At 36.3% G+C, this 23,655-nt stretch overlaps 1 protein-coding gene across 1 annotated transcript in view; it reads right to left on the bottom strand.

The window, feature by feature from the left end:
- Positions 1 to 1,517: 1,517 nt before the first annotated feature.
- The window catches only part of SYK (spleen associated tyrosine kinase), a 47,854-nt gene continuing 25,716 nt past the window's right edge, over positions 1,518 to 23,655 (bottom strand). The window contains exons 4-14 of the mRNA XM_066338419.1: positions 21,895 to 22,033; positions 20,401 to 20,482; positions 19,436 to 19,482; positions 15,246 to 15,314; positions 10,011 to 10,101; positions 9,140 to 9,317; positions 7,756 to 7,965; positions 7,153 to 7,342; positions 5,685 to 5,825; positions 5,372 to 5,484; positions 1,518 to 3,799 (exon numbers count right to left, since the gene is read on the bottom strand). Of these exons, the coding sequence (XP_066194516.1) occupies positions 3,727 to 3,799; positions 5,372 to 5,484; positions 5,685 to 5,825; positions 7,153 to 7,342; positions 7,756 to 7,965; positions 9,140 to 9,317; positions 10,011 to 10,101; positions 15,246 to 15,314; positions 19,436 to 19,482; positions 20,401 to 20,482; positions 21,895 to 22,033 (1,333 nt within the window). The 3' untranslated portion in view covers positions 1,518 to 3,726. The remainder of the gene's footprint in view (positions 3,800 to 5,371; positions 5,485 to 5,684; positions 5,826 to 7,152; positions 7,343 to 7,755; positions 7,966 to 9,139; positions 9,318 to 10,010; positions 10,102 to 15,245; positions 15,315 to 19,435; positions 19,483 to 20,400; positions 20,483 to 21,894; positions 22,034 to 23,655) is intronic.

Raw genomic sequence — 23,655 nt, 5'->3', positions numbered from 1 at the left:
CGTTATTCAATCCATATGCCACCCTCACTCTCTTCCAGGTACGTGTGGGGTGTACTCTGCGTGCACTCTCTCACTGCAGCAATCACTTAAAAGACAAGGGGACACCGAGTCTCAGAAGCCTTTGTTAATCATCCACAGCTGACTGTTCACCATATAAATAAATGATGATTCGTCCTCACATGCAACATTGCTTCACAGTAAGGAGCAAAGAGAGTGTGTCCTCGGTAACATGCAGGCACAACAAGAGCCGGGGCAGAGTGCAGACTGCCAGAAATGGCCTGAAAAGTGCTTGGCTCCAACCGTGTTCAGGCATTGCCACCTCCTGGCAGGGCTGGGGCCAGGACACTCAGCTGCTGCCTTGGTGAGCAACCTGGCTGTGCAGGCCAGGCTGCCTGCAGATGGGCTCTCTGGCAAACTAGCAGTGCTGACTGATGATTTCAGGGGTGAAAATTATGGGTATATCTCACTGTCTGATTAAAAGACCCCTTTTTGCACAGTTAGAAGCGAGGACAGGTGGACCAGGGCTTTTAAAAGATGTTTGGGTGTGTCTTCATGGGAAAAGGCACGTTTCCCATACTTCAAAAAACTCAATGATTTTGTAAATTTGAGCCCTAATCAAAAGTATAAATACAGAGTTTTTCTCCAGTGAAAAGCCCTCTTAGCATGTTATCACCTTCTCTATCACCTTAGCATGTTGTCCTTCTTCTCCACCAGCTTCCCTAACTACATGCTGTAGTTTTCTGCCCCTTAACTCTGGCATGACAATCACCTGTGGGCCAAGTAGCATTTCTGAGACAAGTTAACCTAAGAATAGAAAACCAAATCCAGACAGCGAAAAGACAAAAAGTTCCCTCATACCAGCTGGTGGTGCAGCCCCACAAGTGGGAAGGCGCAGCAATTAGGCCAGATTTGCTGTGCAGGCAAACAACCACAGCAGAACAGAGTTGGTTGGTCACAGATCACTGACTGATTCCTTCAGACCTAAGTACCTGCTTGAAGAGGTGTCCACTGTCACATTCACACCCATCTAGCCTTAGCTGTCCTGGGAACCTGAGCATGCAGGAAAAGCTAAATTAAAGACTAAGATGTTGCTGGTTTTATTTTAGAATACCTAGCACAGCAGTCTGCATTGGACAGAGGCTCCATGTCATATAATGTGACTTAAATCCTACATAGCTGACATCTCTAAGGCAGAAATTCTTGTCTAGTTGATACACTGCACTGAATCCTGGCATCTCTCACGTTCCAGATCCAGCACAGTATTATTGTAAATCACTTTGAAAAGACTTAGGTGCAAAAACAGTGTGCATATTTTGGGAATTTTCTGCTATTCTTGAACTGCCCCAAAAGCAGCCCAGGCTTCAGTGGGCTTATCTGTCCCATTGGGAAACTTTCACTATCAGTAGGAAAATCTCAGTTACTACAACCACAGTAACTCGGTACGTATACACACTGCACAGCATCAGGATTTTTTACAAAGCACGTAATTATGAGAAGATTCTTGTTAAGACAGCATATTTTGTAGAAGTATCTTTAATTAAAATGTTAAAATGTTAAAACCAAATTCATTTATTTCACAATACTTTATATTCTCATTGTAAACTTTTATTATGTAATAGTGAAGTTAAAAATAATCAAGTAACTCCAGAAAGTGATGTTGACATTCACTTAGAAGAGAGGAAAAGAAATAATCCCCCAAGTTTGTTGTATCAGACATCACTTTTAAAGAGAGTGAGAGATATAGAGGAATCTGTCTCTCATTCTGGGAAATTCAGTACTGTCACTCACTGGTTCATAAAGATTTGTGCAATTTCTTTATAACTAATATCCCCGTAAGTGTACTAATTGCACATGTAGAGACAAAAAATTCTCTGCAACATAACTACAGTGACAAAACACCTATGTATAACTATGGCTAACTTCTACACAAGCCGGTCTTGTAGAAAAATGTTTATTAAAAACAAAACAAAAATAATTTTGAAGTTAAGTCATGTTTGGTCACATTTGAAACATGGTCTGTTGTACTCAATATCTTCCAGTAGCCTTCCAGTGGTGCCTTGCAATGGACAGCCAAGACTAAACTACCAAAAGGCACCAGATATTATTTAACAATAGACTGTAAACTTAGTAAAAAGGAAAAAACCCCGGTAGCTTCTACATTTGTTTATAGTCCTGTCTTTTCTGATAATTATTTCACCCTTTCTCAGTTTAATTGCTTCACACAATTTCATTACTAGAGAAAAAAAAATACCACTCCATCTCTAAGACTACTCCGTTCACACCAAAATTAAACATGTATACTCTAACCAGCCATATGCAATAAATATATCTAAGTCTTATTCTTTATATTCTTCTAAAATCTCTATACCTAGTAGACAAAATCTATGTAGATTCCTGAGATATATGCAAATGAAAATAAAGTAGCTGCTTTTGAATAGTAAGTGATAGAAATGTTGCTATTGATAATATTTAAAATGAGATTGAGCAAGCAAAATATAAGGGTAAAAAACAGAATCAGAAGTTGATTAATTATTTGTTATTACTCTACTATACTTCTAATTTAATGCAGACACATGTTGCATTACAGAAAGTGATCAGACAAATGCCCTTTCCTGACATGCCCACAGGGATTTGTCCCAGAGGACAAATACGAAGATTTTGGAGCTAACAAAAGTAATCTTTTTGTCCATATGCCCCTTATAAAATATTTGAACCAGAGGTGAAATTTAACTTTGGAGGTAATAAGGTGTGGTGAAATTCTCACAGATGCTTTTTTAAGAAAGGTTTGACAAAATGATAGAAATGATTGCTGCTCAAAATACAACACAAGGAGCTATGGTATACCCAAAAAGACACATAGAATAAATATGTCTGGAGAAGAATGTAAGAGCACAGAGAAAGGTAAGTGCTGCTTCATCACAGGTGTATTTTCAGGAATGCAGTGTTGGAGTTTGTGTTAAAATATAGAATAATTTTACGTGCTGGTATGTTTTCTTCCAAGATGAGATCAAGCCTCTGAGTCACCAGTTTTCACTGGGAAAAAAATAACTCCCTGAGGAACAGCTGGGTTCCACACATGAGATGGGGAACAAAAGAAGACGGTCGCATTTAAAATATGTGATGATGCTGGAAAGTCAGAACTACCAGTTCCCCTTTGCTTATTTTACTACTTAAAAGAATGTAATTTGATTTAAAGGGACTTGGTGATAAAATCAAACATATTGTCAGTCAAAGTGTCTGACACACTTGAACAGTGAATTTGCTTCACAATGAAAAATGTTTATGCTATTCTTCCTTGAGGAAAGGGAAGGCTGGAACAACTCAATACATTTATAGGCTAAGAATATGGATGGGAAGAATTAAATTCCAATCTGCATTCTGATATAGGAGATGAAGAGGGCTCAAAATCATTAAATAGATTTTACAGGATTGCAAAATATAATGCAAATAGAGCTGTAAATAAAATGAAATGGAATGTAGCAAAAGTACTAGCATCTTATCAACATGCTTGCTGCACACTTTGAGATGGTTACACTTCCAGTACTCTTTTGGGACTCGATTTTGTTCAGAAGGTAAGAAAAGGCAGCCTTACAGACACAAGGCTCAGCTCTGAGCTTTGCAGGTTGAAAATGGAAGTATAAAACTTGAGGTTGCTTGGTTTTGGGAATGAGCTGCTTCTCAGAGGGTGCTGTCTGGAGACGAGGAAGCTGCTGGCTCTCCACGCTGTTAGTGGGAAATGTCATAATAGTAGTTTCGTAATCTCATCTCGACTGCAACAAATCCTGGTCGGTCGTCGACGCTGTGGGAAGATGGTAGGTGTCACTGCACAGGAAGGACAGAGATGGGAAGCTTCACATGCCTTACAGCCCTCGAGAACCTACCTCAGGGACAGCTCATTTGAAGATGCTTGCAATATTTTAAGGCTACAAAAATGACACTGCAAAATTAATTCCAAGTGCCAAATACTACTACAGAGCATCCAGTCAGTGGATTTACTATCATGCTTGTTACTTCATGGTTGGTGAAGGTATTAGAGGAAAGAAACAGTAAATCAGCTTCCTTCAATTTTCTATTTCATTTACTTTAGTAATAAGCTGGAGAAAAGAATATTTGCCATTTAACATCTGCCTTGTAATGGGTAGTACTAGCACACAGAGTGCTTAGAAGCACTGAGAGGAGCCCACTCACACACTGTATGACTATACAGTCTTTCCTTTATATCTGCAACTGTTTCTTTATTTGGAGAACACAATTAAACTGACAACAAGCCATTACAATTTTACATTACATATTGATTAGGTTACACTGCCTGACCTGAACTTTCTTTTTAAAATTTATTTTCTTTCCAATAATAAAGGTATTTTAGTATTAAAAAAAAATCAGCATACTTTAGGATACATTTGTTAATAATTACAAAACTTGCTTCTGTAACTGTAGAACTATTACAGCATTTCTTCAGTCAAACCAAAAGACAGGAATTACTTTTTGTTTTGCATGTTCTTTCTAGAGTACTACGTTTATTAAAGCTTACAAAGAAGCAAGGTACCTAAAAATGTACCAAAGCTCCTTAAGCTAGACCTTTTGGATAAACCTATTTTCCAGATGGTAAACCGGAAGAGTAAGTAATATTGCAGTCATTTTGGGTGGTTTCTGCAAACTTCCCACAGTTAAAAGTAACTTCAGCAGAATAGTTTAAAACAATAAATCATAAAACAGTTTTAATACATTTTTTCGATGTACTAATTGAAAAAATCAGGTAAGCTTTATTTTTTCTATATTTCACAATTCTAATTTCTAAATGGTTATGAGACAAAAAAAAATGTTTCTGACGTATCAGGTATGACCTGAAAAGATGGTTTGCCTGTTGCTGGTAAGAAGTCCATGTGGGATCCTATCTGAATATATTTAGTTACAAGAAAAGAGGTAAACAGCTCAAAACAATTAAATATTGAGGAATAGAACAAACATTTTGTCAATATGTCTTTGAAATTTCCGTAAAGCTAACGCCTTGGAAATATAACACAATTCAAAATGAAACAATATTCAAAAAATATTTGCTTAATTTCCAACATTCTTTTCAAAATGCATTAGACTGACCTTTATGTGGACTTATTTTTTATGATACCCTGTAGTTTGTATATAACTGTTCCAGCAAACTCTGTTCTACAAAGTTGGTTTTTTGTAGTACACCCTATAACTCAGATGATTTTCACCTGAAAGTGCAATTGACTCCTTAGCTTGGAGAGTGGTTGTAAGCTAAACTCCAGCTGAAGAGATGTATTTTGAAGTAACCCCTACTCACCCCCATTCTGGCTATTAACTATGTAGGTTGAAATGTACATCTGTCAAAAGAACATCCCATCACACTCACTTGTATGTCCAACACAATTTCATTAGACTATAGACTTCTGTTGGGCAGACTTCAGGGCGTTCCATTCGTTCTCCTCTTTCAATCATCTGTGCAACTTCACCACCTTTCATTCCCTGGAACAGGGTGACCAGAAGAGTTATCCAAGTTGCAAATTATTACAGCACACACGATAGCATAAATCACATAGAAACCTGATTTTTGGGCTATTCTTTGATTAATTTTTTGCAGCAACTCCTTTGAGTTAGGAAAAGATACTGGTTCAAATTTGCTCTGAATTTTAAAAGAGGAAACATAGCCAAATATAACCACTCACCTTATATGGTTTTTGTCCATAAGAGAAAGCTTCCCACATTAAAACCCCAAAGCTCCAGACATCACTTTTGCTAGAAAATTTGTAGAAATTCATGCATTCTGGAGCATACCATTTGACTGGCCATTTTCCATGACTTTGAGCCTAAAATGTGTCATAACAGAAAGGAAAAAAAGCAGACTGGATAAACTATAAATAGTAAACAACACCTGAATGCACATACTTGACATTAACTTTGATCTGCATGCATTTGTACTAAGTACCATTAATATTTCTGATGCAGTTAGCATTAGAGACAAAGGGGAACAGCTTCTTCAAAAGTGTTACAAAATTGTTTTAATCTTCCATTTTCAAAATAATGCATTGAAATGAAATCTATGGTAAAAAAAAAAGTGTAGCTAAGTGCCTTTGAGTCATGCTTTTAGTGGTGTTTAATTTAAAGTTAGTCTTTAGAATCAATTTTTTCTATTTGGTTCTCATAAAGGGTAAGAGACATGTCCAGATGGTTGCAGTGGGTGCTCTGTTTCAAAGCACAGTGGCTGCCTTGTGGCAAACCACAGTTTACCTAAATTATGCCATAATACTGCATTATGACCACTCAAGGGTCAAGCTCTACCGACACAGTGCTAGATCTAATGATAGGATCCTACTGTATCCTGTGGAGTTGTAAAGAAAATGGACTTTGATATTAATTATCAAGGCCCTGACACTGGGATTGAGAAGCGTCTCTGGCCAGGCTAGTGGCAGTGGTTTAAGATGCCTCTTCTGGAGACAGCAACTACTGTTCCTACATAGGAAGGTCATCAGAAGGGAGCATGTGCTTGCCTCTCCTCTGCAGTGTTTCAGGGGTTGGATTATTACTTTCAAAGAGCTGATGGAACAAGCAGAAGAAAGAACGATTTTGAATTGCAGGAGCGATATATCAGGAAAACAAATACAGATAAGATAACAGCCTTTGTCTCCCACCTTTTACATTATTAAATGTTGCAATTATTTTAATCACTTGAGATGTACAGTGGTCTAAGGAATTTAAAACCAAGATAAAATTTTGCTTAGGCGAATTTATTATTAAACAATGGTATTCTTTCAAAAACCTCCCTTAATTCTTTTCTGTAAGACAGTGTATTAGTGCTAGCCTACATTTTTCTTGGACATGATGAGAACTGTTTTGCAACAAACATATTTTCCCCCTTTTATATAAGGTAGTATCTCATTTCCACAATAACTTTCAATCTTATAATGATAAGGTTTTCAAACGTAAACTAAAGTAGACAAGTAAAAGGAGGGACGAGCTTTTTCTTCCCTACATGTCTCTTAATGTTGATCACATATTTTGAATTTGGCAATCTAATATCAGGTTATAAAATAAAGAATGATACTTAATATTTCCAATTTTCAACTGCATTTCAACTAAAAATATCCTTATTAAGCTATGCTACTACACAGTTTTCATGTTGTGTTCAGACCTTACCTTGTAATAATTTTCGTCAGCACTAAGAGCTTTGGAAAGTCCAAAGTCACTAATTTTGGCATAATGTTGGGTGACTAACAGCACATTTCTTGCAGCCAGATCTCTGTGAACAAAATTATTCTCCTCCAGGTATTTCATTCCCATGGAAACCTGATGCACCAGCTCTGTTATATTCTTCTCTGTGACATGTCTGAAAATCACAATTGAATTTTAAAGAGGTCAATAGTTCATTTTCATGACCTTTCATTGAGTTCAAATACAAATCTTTACTCTAACTTGTCCACATTACACTGGGAACCTGATTCACCTATGTTTAGCTAAGTTTCAATTAGAAAAGGGAATCTAGCCTCCTGTCCTGGGCAAGATGATGTGTAATCACATCAATTAAGAAGAGGTTGAAGGATACGTGAAAAGTCTTTCATTTATTCAAAATACTCTGTTTTGGCAGAAATATTTGACAGTTTGGAGACATGTTCCAGTGAAGAATAACTACAATCATTAATTATTACATTGACAACATATCAATTTTAATTGTCCTTAAAGAAAAAGAAAAATTAAATGAGATTAACTGCCTCCTATGGAATGGAATCAAAGTTTACATACCTATTTTTTTGCAAGAATTTGTTCAATGGCCCAAGTTCAGCCATTTCCATTACTAACATCCAGGCCTCAGCTTCACATATACCTATCATTCGGACAATATATGGATTATCCAGCTGCTGCATTACATTTGCTTCTCTCAGTAATTCATCCTTTATGGCTGGATCATTACTCTCATTTTTCAGAATTTTTACAGCCACAGGCTTGGCACCCCTGCAAAAGAGAATCCAGTTCTGGGAATAGTTGCTGAAAAATCTGTGCATTGATGCACACAATCTTCATCAGATGCTTCCATTCACACAGTACAAATTGTGACAAAAGACAAAATTGACACTCAGGGGAGAAAGAAACCCAGCCATAACAGGAACATCCCTCTATCAAATGCTATGAAGACAGCTAAGCAAAAAAGTGAGACTGAAAAGAACATGAGAAAATTACAGATTGTCATAAAAAAGCCTAAAGAAGCCTGAAAAAAACCCATACTGGACAAAATTTTCTCGTCCACTCTGGCAAAAATGGCAAGAAAAAGCTACAAAGAGCTCTCTAAGCACTGGAGTGTTTTGGGAGTGAGACTGGAACATGCAGTATTGCCAAGGCAGTTCTCTGAAATCCTGAGAATCTAAGCCTACTTCTGCAACCTTCCATTCATACAGCAAACTGAAAGAGTGACTGATGAGATCAACATAGCTCAAGTGTGAAATAAGATTAAAATACACACAAGCTGAGATCAGAGCCCTTCAAATCCCTACAGCCTATATTGGAAAAACAGAAATCCTTTCTTGAAATTCTTTCTTTGAAAACCTTGGTTTTCAAAGAAACGTCTCCAACTTCAAGAGATGAGAGTGTGTACATAATCAGTCCATGCACATAAACAGCATACTGATAACATTTTACTATAAAAATGCATGAAGAGTCAAGTATAAACAGGGTCTGTTCCTATTGACATAATGTGATAGAAAGTGTTACAACATGTTGTTGAAAATCAACATTCCAGCTTCAGGAAACTGGTATTTATCATGTTTCAGGCAAAACTGTCTTTGCTATAGGTAAACTGTCCATGGCACTCTTCACATTTTCTGACAGAGATGTTGTGCAGATGGGAAATACTGTGTAGCATTAGTACTTTTGCAAACTGTGGAGGAAGGCAGTGGAATTCGCACTATACTATCCTCTTCAGGAGAGAAAATAGTCATAAACTGCACTTTCCCACTTTACAAACAAAAATGAGTGCGTAAGTGTACATACAAAGAGATAAATTGGTGAATATTAGCTCAAATTAGTTACAATCTGTCACCCAAAACAACATGCAAAGATTTCTGCTGCTCCAAAAAGTAAAGACTAGAGCTTTTACATATTAGATTCCGTGAAAACAGAAGACAATACTCACTTTTTCATTTTATAGAACCCTTTCTTTACAGTACCAAAATTGCCAGAGCCAAGTTCACCTTCCTCCAAAGTCAACAATTTCCTGTCAAGAGTGACATTTTTTGGTTTAATTTCATCTGGATCCGCATATGGACTTTCATAGACCTCAGTATCCATGGGTAAGGCCTCTCTCTGATCACCTGTAGTTTTGAATAATGAAAAAATTAGACATGATTTCAGACATTTTTGCTGCCACAGTTAATATGTTCATATTTTCTATATTCAAGATCATCAGTGAGTTTGATTTGTAACAGCCCTATAAAGAAACCACATGCAGTTCATCTGTATGTATTTCAGAGCACTCCAAAAGACAGTGTCCTCTCCCTGGTGACACACTGTAACTACTGATTGTAGTTGTGCAGGGTGAAACCAGGAGGTTCCTTGACAAAAGGAGGGTTAAAGGCTGTCCCTTCTTCTTAGTACTTCCCATTAGTTACCTCACACAATTCTTCATTCAGAATGCTGCCTTATATGTACTTCATTCTTAGGCACCCAACTTTAATTACATTATGCTTGGCACTGTGGATGCAGCAGGGCACAATTGTTTTTGTGACATGCAAGGATATAGTTTTTTAGAGCCCAGGAAATAATTTAAATAATTCCACTTTAAAATGGAAAAAGGGGTTTCTGCTAAATGATTTTTTGTTATAGATCTCTCTTACAGATTTTGTTAAGAGACCTCTGGCATCTTCAGCTACCAGGCTTGAGTTACAATAATGGCTATACCAATACATACCAGAATGTGAAATATATGCAAGAAAAAAGAAATAAGGATTGAGAGAGAGCTCTGCCATGAGGAAAAAAAAAATAATTATATATATTACTCTGCCTACCTCTTTCTGCTCCTGTAATACCTCTGTTCCTTTGCAGCACATAAGGATTGAAAGGTGCTTCTTCTGGTGGGTGGCCGATAGTTGACTGAAGCTGTAGCACACAAATAAAAATTTTCTGTTTAACAATGAATAGGTAAGTCAAAAGCACTTTTCACCCCAAGAATTTTCGCATAATGTTTCCAAGAGACCCGTAGGTGAGAATCAGAAAGAAAGAGATCCAGAAGAGGTTATTTCATTCTGGAGGTTATTGTTAGAGCAGGCCAAAAGCACAGAAAGGTATCATAAATATTTCAGAGCACTAGATAAGAAAGAATTAACTGTAGTGGGTCATGCACAAATCTTATTCTGCAGATACTAAATTTACATGCTTTTTTCAAATTTGACGTGTAACACAAGTAGTCAGAAGGATTTCTCTTTAATCTGTCCTTCCTCCTTCTTCAACTTCTCTCTCCCCCTATCTAGGCCATAGAGAAATTACTAGCACAAATGAAAATAAAACAAAATTTCCTGTTTCTCTTTTGGATATGACAGGGAACTCTTTTAAAGAAGTGGAAGCAACTGTAGTAAAAATTTACTATTTTAATTTACTATTTAATAACTAAAAATTTGCTATTTTATTTTAATAGTCTTGTGTAACATCAGGGACAAACATCATGGACCAGATATTAGGCCTGTCTGTCTGCTCTGAGGATGGACAGGATTACTTAATTAATTAAACATCTGGTTCAAATACAATTCCTCTGCCTTTACTTTTGTCAGAGGAATAACACAGAGTACACAAACCACCTCATCAATTGTGTGTTCTGGAGCTCCTTGCCTGGGTAGGACACAATAAAGTATTGATGAGAGAAACTAGTGATCTGTTCGCTTCTGTTGTGAGCTGTTGGGAACATGGAATTACAGAACCTATTTCTGCAGGTTAGTTTCTTTTGAAGCAAACAGAAACAAAGCTCTAGTGGTAGCTATCCGTGCCCAGGGCAAAGGGATTGTAATGAAATAACCTTTAAGGTCCTTTCCAACACAAACACATACTGTGAAGTTTCCTACAGAGAACTATTGGATGCAATAGAAGTTTCATCATTTAGAAACTGCATTTTGTAGGGGAAGCACCTGACCTGGGAAGTATAGACTTTGAAATCATAATGAAGTTATCTGCCCAGGTGGATGAAATAGAAGAGGTTTCACTACATAGATTTTTACTGCAAATGTGTAGGAAGCCAGTTTTCAGCAATATTCTGGCCTAGTACTGACATCAGGCACAGTAAGAGTAATATTTCTGATTTGGAACAGTATTAAAACGGAATTTGCTGTCAAGGAAAGCCACAAAACCCCTGAGACATTTCTGGAATATGTCAAGCAACATACTGACTGATCTATCATTCTTCAGGCAAATGAAGGTATAAACAAGGTCCTCAGCTTAATTTTGTTTTTCTAGATTGATTCATTCTAACATCTTTCCAAGACCTGTGTCTATTTCACACAGACAATTCACTAACCCCAAACCCCTATTAAAGCTGGAAGTCAACTGGCATACTTTGAACTGGCCAAAAGTAATTAATGTACACCAAATTTTGTACACCTCAAGAATCCATTCACCAGTGCAGAACAGCTGGTAAAAACACAGCTCTGGCCAAGACATAGCTGAGTCCTCGATTTAGACACATGAGACATTCCTGGTATTTGCAATTCAAGAACAGCACCAAAAAAAAAAAAAAAAAAAAAAAAAAAAAAAAAAAAAAAAAAAAAAAAAAAAAAAAATCAGAAAGGATTGTATGCTCTTGCTCAGCAACTGCATTAAAAAAAAAACAGTATATCACTTCCATGATTGTAAATAAAGTTCTGCAGCTGTGAACTGGAAATCACACTGGAAATTTACTGGAAATAAAGTGAGCTCTCTTTCTCAGAGAGCTGCTCATGTTTAAGAAGAATCATAGTGTCTTATTTATCATTACTTAGCTTGGTTAATACATGTAGAATGTTATTTCTAATTGTTGCAGATTGATTAAATAGCTTAGTAATGTCTTTTTCATTAATATTCCCTCTCTCCTCTCTGGAAGGAAATGGAAGACCTGGCTGCCATAAACAAAGAGGAGCCTGTGGCTCTCAATGACTTCCATGCCTCAATATTCAGTGGCAAGCGCTGTAGCCACACTGCCCAAGACAAGTGAAGAAAATGTGGGGACTGGAAGGCTGAACACCCCAAGTCCACTGTAGGAGAAGATCAGGTATGTGATCATCTAAGGAACTTGAATCTGTACAAGCCCATGGGACACAATGAGATTCATTTGAGAGTACTAAGGGAGCTGTCAGACAAAGTTGCGAAACTGTAGTCATTTTTGAAACATTGTGCCTGTGAGGTCAAGTCTCTGATGATTGGAAAAAAGGAGACATGACCTCCATTTTTAAAAAGGGGAAAGCAGAAGACCAAGGGAACTGCAGACCAGTCAGTCTTATTACCAGTCAAGGTCATGGAGCAGATTCTCCTGAAAACAAGGCCAAAACAAGGTAACAGCCAACACGACTGTACTAAGGAGGGATCATACCCAACAGTCTGGGTCAATTTGGTCACCTTCTATAACAGAGCTACAGCACTGGTGAATGGGACAGAGAAGCTGACACTGTCTATCTGATTTACAGAAACTATTTGACACTGTTCTGTATGACATCTTTGTCCCTAAATTAGAGAGAGATGGGTTTGATGGATGAACCACTTGGTGGACAAAGAACTGGCTGGATGATCACACATGAAGAGTGGTGTTCACGGGCCCAACATCCATGTGGGGACCAGTGATAAGTAGTGTCTGCAGGAGCCAGTACAACCAGTAGCTTTGTAGTTTAGTATTCACAAGCACATTTTCAGCTCCTATTAGCAACTTCGGAAAATTGTGCAACACTCAGAAAACCTCAAATATTTTTCTTTAGTCCTGCCAGTCATATATTCATAGCATGTACCACTCTGCATAATTTTGAACAGTATTTTCCTCCAGGAATTTGATTTTTTTTCTCCTTAAGTTAAGCAAGAATGACTAGAAATGGGGCAGGTGTGCATCATTGTATCTACAGTGATCTGAGTGATAGTAAAATGAAATTTCCTTTTTATTTAACTATCATTTAAATGCAGAGTCCTTTCTGCCCTACACTTTTAAAATAGCAAGTATAATTCTTCAGTTTTTTTTGGATAAGGTGATCTTTGTCTTAATACATCTAAGGTACAGAATAACATCACTTCTTGCATTCTTACAAGAAACAGAGAATGGGCAAGATGACCCTGGATTTATTTAACCAACAAAAAGGAATACAAGAAAAGAGTTCTCTAGAGGAGCCTTTTAAAAATACGACATATGAATGAAATGCCTCCAACTCTCTGACTTTCAGTGTGATGATTAAAATTTTGTAATAAATAGTATAGTAACATTTTTGTGAAGGCAATTTGTACAGAAAGTGCAATATTCTTTCAAATTAATAACTCTGGTTTGAAAAAATTCAGACCATAAAATCATAATAAAGTTATTTTATTAAAATTTGATAGCTAAATACTGCATGACAAACATCTCATTAGCCATGAGATGTTAAGGCATCTCGGTTGCCACGAGGTGGCAGGATTTCACTTAAATTGTCTAAATCTACACTTTTACACTAGTAAAACAGACTGAATATTTTTGATCTGGATCCTGAAATTTAATACAAATAGTGCATTTGTGAAATCAAAACAAACAAACAAACAAACAAACAAACAAACAAAAACTCCACCACCAGAACCCAAGAATGAGTAAATATAGCAAATAAAATAGATATGGTTTTTCTGCTTTACTGTCTAAAAACTTTTGACATAGTAGAAGTAATTGCATAACTAAATATGTCTAAAGTAAACTCTGCTCGTTGGAGTTAATGACTGGTAAATCTTAGAATTGTTCAGAGCACGAATTTTGTCTAGAGTCTAAAATCTGGCAGTATGATGTGGGTCTGAGTGTTCAGGGTAAAATACACATAAATGGTGATCAAATTTGGTTTCCGAAAATATTTTCTTAAATTTTTGGTTTTACTCTGCCAATATGCTTTAGTCTCTACTCTGTGCATGTTGCCCAGAAGGCAGGAAATAGGTATTTGACAGCAGAAAGGGACCAGAACAAGACACAGGTTTTCCCAGGTTAACAGACAGCAGTGTGACCAAAAACATGTCCAAGGAGTTCAGACCCCACACTCATTTTTCTGAATCAACTCAAAATGTGTGCTAGCTTGGCATTGTATTTCAGAGGTTTGAGACCAGATAGTGAGACTGTGTCTGTATTTGTACGTGATAAAAACACATTGAAAAAGAGGTGTGGGCCCTGTAGAGATACATAGCTGACAACAGCTGCTGGTACTTCAGCATATAAGTGAACTGAAGCTATAGGAAAAAAAAATGTTTGTTACTTATCAGGATTATCAAATACAGTCTATATCAAACATAACTTTTCCCTTGGAACAGTAGCATTCCTCTAGGACATTTCATACCTGCTTGTTTTTGTTGAAAAGCAACCGGAAATAAATCAGTAAACATAAAGAGAGACCCATGGATCGAATAGGGGCACATTCTCAGCATGCAAACAAACTCATACCTACATGCTTCAGAACTACATCAATCAATGGACAGCACAATTTTCTGGCCATGCAGAAACATTTTCAGTAGGACAGGGCTGGGATCCCCTTGGCTCCATGGCATCTTGCCAATTTTCCCATTCTGCTTGGTCTTTGATATTTTATACTTGCCTAAATATAAGTGAATGCATAACAAGATTTGTGCACATAGTTCATGTAAGTATGTATTTTGTGGTTTTTATTGTTCCCTAAATGTGCTCAGTAATAACACAACTGTGTAAGCAAGACACTTCTCTGATTAGGAAGGAGAGTAGAAATACAATTTTTTTTCTGCTATAAGTGAATGGCTTTCAAAAATATTTTACCACTTACATTTCATTTGCAGAAATATTGAGATCTGCATTATTTTGGTATGGCAGAAATTAAATAAAAAGAGTCCCTCTATTTTTAAAACTCCTTCAAACCCATTGCTTCATTTATAAAATCAAGCCCATAATTATGCAGATGATTAGGACAGATGCCAAAAAACTCAGAAAATCTTCACAATCTAATGGTTAGTAGTCAAGACAGCTAGTGAAAAGAGGGGGAGAAGAAAGTGAAATTAGTAGTTTTTTAACTCAGTCAAAAACCCCCCAAAAATTAAAAAATATGAGGCACCTTTTTGCTGCCAGCCTTTGGAAAGGTGTACGATTTGAGTCTTGAGATAATTCCACCTCCTGCCCAACTCTAGAAACCACAATGTCAAAGAGGAACAGTAAATGTGTCATGAAAATTGCTAAAAAAGTATTTCACAAAACAAAAACATTCTAAAAGAACAAAACACTCCCAAACTTTCTGTTGCATGTGCCTGCAAGTACACATATGATCCATCAAACAAATGTAGTATAGGAAATCTTAGTACTAAATTTTCTTTCATCTATATTACTGTCAAACAATCCTGAACCTGTAGACATACCTTAAGGCAGTTTTAAAACTCAAGTGCACTGCCCTTTGTCCAGATGTTTACTTAGAGAGTATGCTGTATGTTTCTCTTGTCACTGAACTTCATTCCCCCTCCCCCCACCCCCAAAAATATTTAGAAATTCGTGGATAACTTTCGTGTCTGGAACTATGACTAAGGTATCGAGCAAAACCTGAAGCACACCTTGGTCATACAACAAACAATGTGGCCATTGAAGCAGAAAACACACAAGGTAATACTAATTCCAAACAAAAAGGAACAGGCTTTACATTTTACACATGCACTTATGTTTTGTGTAAAGATACCTTTAAAAGATATGCAAATATATTTCCCAAGAACACATTAACTTAATTAAAAGGGTTAGCATTTCTAGGCGTCACTGAGAGATCATATTTGACTATTAAAAATTGAGATTAAGCACTTAGTGTTCAAGTATTTAGACTGATGTTGAGGCTAAAACAGTAATCTGAGCCACATCCTCAGTCACCTTAAACAGCCTTTGAACTCACATCTTCTGAACCTTTTAATAGCCTATTCAGACTTCTTAGTTTCTGAAAAGATATGGTTTTTAATTGATAGGATTGTTATAATTCCTAGTTTTCTTTTAAAAGATTTCACATTAAAAAGATGTCTTTTGTTTCAAGACACCAAGGGTAGTCATGTGGTCCCTGTTGCTGCTGGAAGAACAGAAACCTTTTTGATGCTTGACATTCTTCATAGCTGTGATACATAAAAATTCAGTATACTGCATACTGAAAAAGGTTACTAAGTCAGCTATTTTCTTTTACTTAATGAAATTTTTTTTCCACATTGGGAATAAATGAAACATAAAGTACTACTTAGTAATAGTTTTGCAATAGATAAATTCTCTGAGAGGTCAAATGCTCTTTTGCACAAGCTGAGCATAGTTTTTATTATACTTTTTCAATAAGAATATTTCACAGCATTTGAATAAGCAACCACTTGTAGTGATGGTAATACTGCTTAACTCACATATTAGGCACACTAATGCATGTTGAGAATGCTCCATCAGGCATCGCAACTAGTTACAGTTAGGATGTAATCATAAAGTTTGGGTGGGTCTATAATAACCACCTGAAAGACTGTGACTAAACAAAATATTGAGAAAGGTTAAGAGGAGAATTTGGGAAATGGCCAGAATTTGGCAGTTTCACTATAATGTCATCAGCTGGAGAACTGAACTAAAGATTCATATCAAAAGCTCCTCTGCCAAATACATATTGCGATGAAATTGATTGCAGGGAGAGAAAAGTAATTTACGAAATGGAAGGGGTCAAAAATCACCTTAAACCTAGCTGTGAAAGGCAAGACCCACTCCAGTCCACTCCAGTTCTGGGAAAAGCAAGAACAAGCAACTCTCCATATTCTGCATGGGAAATTAACTTCAATACAGGCGTTTAGCATAAAATCCTTTCTTTTGCAGAGGAAGCAGATTAATATCACTAAAAAGGAGACGTCCATATTACTTAAAGCATTTTGTTACTCTAAATTTGTCCACGGAGCAATAGCAAATACTAGACAAATCTGATGTATATTTACATCCCTGATGTAAATTTTACTCAAAGCCCTTATAACCAACAGTTTACAGATAAATCATTTGGACAGTCTGCCTTGCATATTATCCAGTATGTCTTTCTACATTTCACACACATTCTTAAATTCAAAACAACTTCAGATTTGGGCATACTATTCCACTAAGACTTCGGAAGAGCACCACTGTATTTTAGCTTCAGTATTAGACTGTTGCTTAGACCTGGCCATTATTTTTGTTCTTCTGCTTTCTCTGTTTTGCGTCTTTATTATAATCAATCCTTTCTCACAAGTCATGATCATTCCCGTTGCTTTGCTCTGGATTATTTCCTGCTGGACAACATTTTTTCAGTGCAGTGTCAAAAACTGGTGAAAATCTTTCCATTGAGACCTTGCCAGTATTTTCCATGCTGGAAACACATTGATGTTTCCCTTTCCTCTATGAGCATGGTGGTTGCTCATCCTTGTTCCCATTCTGATCCATTGCAGGCATAACATCCTCTGAAAAGCTGTGCCTGCCCACTATTCTGCGATTTATATCTGACTTTTAAGGGTGCAATATCTTGCACTAGCTTCTATTGAACCTCATCCTTTGTTTTTCCAGAACATTTCTCTAATTCATCACAGTTATTTTGATACCCAATTCAAAAACTCACTGTTCCAATTTACATAATTTGGCAATGCTTTTCATAAATAGAAAAATCCATGTAGTATGTTAGAAATGTCAGAAACTCATAAATGTTAATTACTATGGTGTAAATAATTTGAAGATAGGTTGCACATCTTCCACATAAGATTGTCTTTGTATTATGTATGTTTTTGATTGTATTCCTTCTCCTCAGGTTGGTTTATTTTTTTTTTGGTTTTGTCTAACCTGAATAATTGTACTTTAGGCATATTAAAAAATCTTCATGAGTTACTTCTTTTGCAAAAAAGTATTAATGTGAGAGAACCTGGAAATATTAAGTGATGTCTTTGTGCTCCATAAGAAGTAGTAGTGATTTAAATTTTTCCATTTTGTATGTTCATATCACAAGAAAGTAATTTAGCACACTCATTTTTAAAAAGTCCCAAAAAACCTGCAAAATTCAGATTTCAGTTTTAAGTTCAAAATATCAAATATACTGAAGCTTAAAATGATGTTTTATTTGCAATATATGCATTCTCACTTAGCTTTGGTGACTTTCTTGTTTGTTATCATAACAAGTCTTAAGCAGTAGCAGTTAAATTTACACTTATAGTGAGAATTTTTCTGTGGATATTATGAAACGTACACAGTATTACCACACTGAATGTATTTGCCCTATCTCTAGAGCTGCACATATACCAGATGATATACATGTGGTCTTGTGTACTTAAACTTCATGGACATTCTTGTAAATGGCATAGATCCAAACCTCAAGGAAGTATTTCTACATTTAATTATTTTTAATTTAAAAATATTTTTATTATTACTAATAAAGAAATAATAATATTTAAAATATTTTAATTAAAAGGGCTCTGATTTTGATTGCCTAATTTCCAATTATTTAAAAAGGTACCTGATTTTCAGAAGCCAAGGTATGAGAGTGGCTGTTCACAGGCCTGCTAGGAGTCAATCGTATTGAAATAGAGGTAATTACTTATTTGAATAATTTTTTTTCTATAATGTGGGACTGCATCCAGATAATGACCTAGATGATTAAGTTATACAGGGAAACAACTAAAATTAACTCCCTATTTCAGATGAAATCAACTACTTTGAACAAAATAGTATTATGTGATTCTGTGGATGTATCACACCTCAGGTGCCTTCTATAGTCAATGGACATCAAGAACTTAGGTAATTATAGTAACAGGTGGACTTCCTCACTCTTCATGGAGTGCATGAAAGAATCACCTCTAATGCAATGCATAAGAAATGAAACCCTTGTGCAAAGTCTGATTTTAACTGCACAAACCAAACATGAAAATAAATAGAACTTCCATTTCTGCTTCAATCAGTAGATTCTCAAGGTGAACGATGCAAGCAATGTGGTATCTCCTGTCCTAGTGTTGATACAATCATTATAGAATATGACCATCAATGAGGCATCTTGCCTATGTACTGTTTTTTCACATACATTATATGTGTAACAGAGGTTCACAAAATTAAATTAGAATTAGCATATCTAAAATAATGATGAAAGCAATGAAACATGACAGAATATGTTGTTTCTTTTCAACTCACTGTTTATAACCTTAGAAAAATAAACTAACAGATGAAATAATACCCAATAATTATGATTCCCAGAACATCATGTGACTGTAATCCTTCTCAAATGGATGCTATTGCTGTACCACCACCTCCACTTACCTTAGGAAGTGTACCAGAAGAAGGATGAGTATTAAAACCAAGATTATCTGCAGAAGAATCAAATGTAAAATAATACTAAGCAAGGTGAGAAATTTGGGTAAGGACACAGAATTTTACAGAGGAGACCAACTGTCTTGTTTTCAGATCACATTACAGTGTTTCTCTTGGACTATCTGCTTTGTTTTTGTCTCTTGTATGCAGCAGACTCTGATACTTCCTGCCACAGAGACAAAAGTGCAGAGCCTAAATGATTAAAAGGAAAATAATGATGGAAAAATCATATAGTGATTCAAAAGGATGGTAAAAGTAAAATCTTCAGGGTTTGGCTTGATGATCTTGAGTATCTTTTCCAACCTAAATGGCTCTATGATTATATTCTATTACTCTATATCCTCTCACTATGGCACTGGTATCCAGTTAGAATAACAGAAGGTGGCCTTAGAGAGAGAAACCAGTTCTGGAAGAGCACAAGTTGGACACAGTTCAGTCAGATGCATGTCTTTTTCCTTTTCAGTCAGGGCAAGAGGGAGGACAATGTCTCTCTAGTAGCAAGTGCCTTGTTCCACCCTGCTCCCCCCAAAATGGGAACTCACCTGCTGGGTGCGTGGCTCACTGCACCCAGACTGAACTCCTACAGCAGCACATCTGCTGTGCCTGCTCCAGCTTGGAGTAAGGACCACTGCGGAAGACCACCTTGTTCATGTTTGTGGTCTGAGTAACACACACTGCCACTCTGAGCAGCAAAGCACATTTCTGACCTAACAATAATTCAGACTCAGCAGTAATTTGACACGGTAGCCTTAAGCTACAGGATCTGCCTCCATCATGCATGGTCTGGCACATATTGCCTCATTTGAAAAAGTGAAAAATCTACACCCACCTCTATGGCAAGTGGAAAAAATTCAGACACGTTTTTCATAATTACCATGTTTCTAATACATATAAAAATAATAAGAATAACTCACCGTTTTCTAAGCCGTGTTGTGGACAAGGAATGGTAAGAACCCTTAATAATCCATCTGGTTTGTATGAATAATGCTCAACTAACTAGCAGAATGAGAGGGGAGGAAAAAAAAGAAATAATGAGAGAAAAAGATATGGAAATATCAGAGTGGTATCATTAAATATAAAATCTCTTCAGAAATGTGTGCAGATGCACAATAGTCAATATATGTTAGAACAAATGACTTGGCATACAGCAGATCGTTATTGCACATGTTCTTTACTTTGTTTCTATTTAGCAGGGGTGCATGTTTCTGAAGTAACCTTGTGCATAAATGTGCAACATGATCAGAAATTGGATTTGTAAGGGTCAGTATTCCCCCTCTGGGTTTGCTACTAAACAGCTTTATAACTCTGAGCAAATAACTTATTTTTATGTCTCCGAGTTACCTCTTTCTCTGTCTTTTAAAATTATTATTATTATTTTGGCATAATTACAGTGCAAGCATTGCCCTAATATGTAATTCTTTCTTTGGACTTTAGAACTAAATGGGATGTGCATAGTTAATAAATTTATAGCACCACCAGTTGTGGTGATTTGTGCTCCTGGATTGTCTTTTCCACACCATTTTTTACACATTTGTCACTGCTATTTTCCATTTGGGTATACAGGAGGTATGTGAGTGTAAGAGTTGCAGATATGTTCACAGAAATTGTAAGATAGCAGAGCTGGTTTTAAATTTCCAGTGACATCAGGAAATAAATACATAGGATATTTGCAAAAATGCTAAGAATATATTCAAGCAAAGATTCATATTTTAGATCTGTGTCTCACTTCCTTAATTTTAATAGATTGTTAAGCGATGGGACATAAGAGATTTCTGCAGGGATTTCAATTCCCTTAGTATTTTCAATTTACACAGTCATTTCACCAGTATTCAGTTTTAGTATCAACCATGGCATAGTCACCTATTGACTTTTTAATTGCTTAATCTTTACCAGGGTTCAGACATATTTTGGTGGTAAGCTCAGCAAGCCATGCTTTCGTAGACTTGAAGGTAGAGAATTCCAGTGCTAAAGACTGCATTATGTGCACAACATCTTAAACAATCCTCTTTTTGATTGCTAGAATTCTGCCAGTTGCTGTCCTAAAGGACTTCAGCAAAAAAACTAAACCAAGCATATCCATTATTGAAAATGGATACTTGCAAATGGTCTTTCATTCTACAGAATGTTCAGCTCACTGAATAAGTAATCACAGTTTTGAACTCAGCCAGGCTGTAGCATCACATTTAAAATGATGAAACTCTCTACAATCACAAAGCTTTCTATACTAACATGTATTTTCTTCATGTACAGAAACCACACAATGCTGGAAACATATGACAAATAACCTGCCAAAACATGTTTGGTTTCAGCCAAAGACTATTGTCACAAGGCAAAATAAAACAACGTTGCCTTGGTCAGTTATATGGAAATATGATGACAGATATCCACGTGATACAAATTTAACAGACCTGCCACAAGGTGTCAAATCTTTTTCCATCTGGTATGGAGAGCTTTCCTGTCTTATCCCTGTCAATACGGTAGTGCAGTACTTTTCCATCACTCAGTAGGCACAGGGCATAGGAACCATTGCTATCCCTTTCTCGGATACTGTAGAAATAAGAAAGATTTTCAGGGTTACACTGTACCAGGAATGAGCATTCTTTTTTAATCACCCTTTCCCTAAAGCTTTTGAATTAAAAACAAAACAAAATCAGCCCTGCAACTTCTGAAAACATTTTGCTAAGCCTTTAGTTTATTTCTTAGTATAATTAATTTTCACATAAATTGCCTAAAGTTTCTCTTTTTTTTTTCTCCCAAAAAGGCAACAGATGAAAGGAAAAAATCAATTATGTAAGGCGCTGTTAGGCAGCTACGGAACACTGTACACTGTATAAAGCACTCTTTGGGAAAATATGCATTTTAAAGCTTCTGCAGTACTGCCTTACCTCTCTTGTATCTTTTATTTTGAAATAAAGAGATGACAGTGAGAACAGAAGATAAAATACTAAAAGAATGTAATGTGAAAAGGCAAAATTTTTGTGTTTAAAATAGCTTGTTGTGTGGCTGGGAATTTAAAGAAAACAATATATTTCTGAAATTACTAATTCTTATAATTTCAGGAAGGACATTAATATTTTGTTGCATATTTCACATCAAATTAACATGAAACTTCACATAGCATCCAAGTGTACATATCTCATCTAGACATCACCATGGAGAAATCGCGGAATGTAATATAAAAACTTTGTCTAAAACTCATAGGATGATCTCCTTCTTCCGGGACACCCGTGAGTGCCCTTTGAGATGCCTGTAAAGCATGACAGAGTTGTTTTGAGTACTCAGGGCTAGCTGACACTGGGACCAACGTATTCTGATGACTGGGCCCAGTGTAGATAGGAATTTCTTACTAGCTCCATCACAGCTGGTGCAACATTTCTGAGTTTAGAAAGAAGGCTTTTTCTTTCAGTTGAGTTCCCACGTTTACTTACAGCTGACAGTGTGACAGCAATAGAGTTTAAACAAAATTGTCTGGCACTTTTGTTTTAATGAAAAGCCTAGATTCTGGAGCTCTAAAACATTTCTTGTTCAGGCGTGCACAAGAAATCTACTTACTATCCCTCAAATTTTGGAACAGCCTTGAAAAGAAATACAGCAGTAAATTCTCACTGAAGTGTTAAGAAGCTTTGCTGGTGCAACACTGGTACTTGCTGTTGCATCTCAGGAGACTGCAGAGGCAAGTATTATTCTTTTCAGCTGACTCTCTCAAGGCTGAAAAAACCCTTTGTTTTTTCTGGATTACTTATGCATCTTTTTCTTTCGAATAGAATGATTCTTGTTGCCTAAGATGTGAACAGGACACTGCCTAAAAGAAAAGGGAAGTAGGGTCAGTTTCTTGTTTTCTGAAACCAAAGTAACTTGCATAACTCTCTAAAGCAAATTGAAATACATTGTGGTTTCTTCATGGCATGTAGGTGTTTTCTCAGCATGCTGATTTCCTGTGCTGACTGACCAGTGAAGAACAAAAGGCTCTGCTAAAATGAAGAATGACTTTTACTTCGTCTTCTCTGACCTGCTCTAAGCAAATAAAGCTTAGAAAAATATTTCCAGAATGCAGGGCACTGTTTCTAAAATACAAATGGCACTTCATTATAATCAGGCTTCTGTTCAGAATAAAGCACAAATAAGATCATAAAAATTCAATGGATTATTTCTCAGTAACAAATATCCTT

The sequence above is a fragment of the Sylvia atricapilla genome, chromosome Z (genome assembly GCF_009819655.1).
Source record: "Sylvia atricapilla isolate bSylAtr1 chromosome Z, bSylAtr1.pri, whole genome shotgun sequence".
Lineage (NCBI taxonomy): Eukaryota > Metazoa > Chordata > Aves > Passeriformes > Sylviidae > Sylvia > Sylvia atricapilla.
This window is presented reverse-complemented; position numbering and strand designations above follow the sequence as displayed.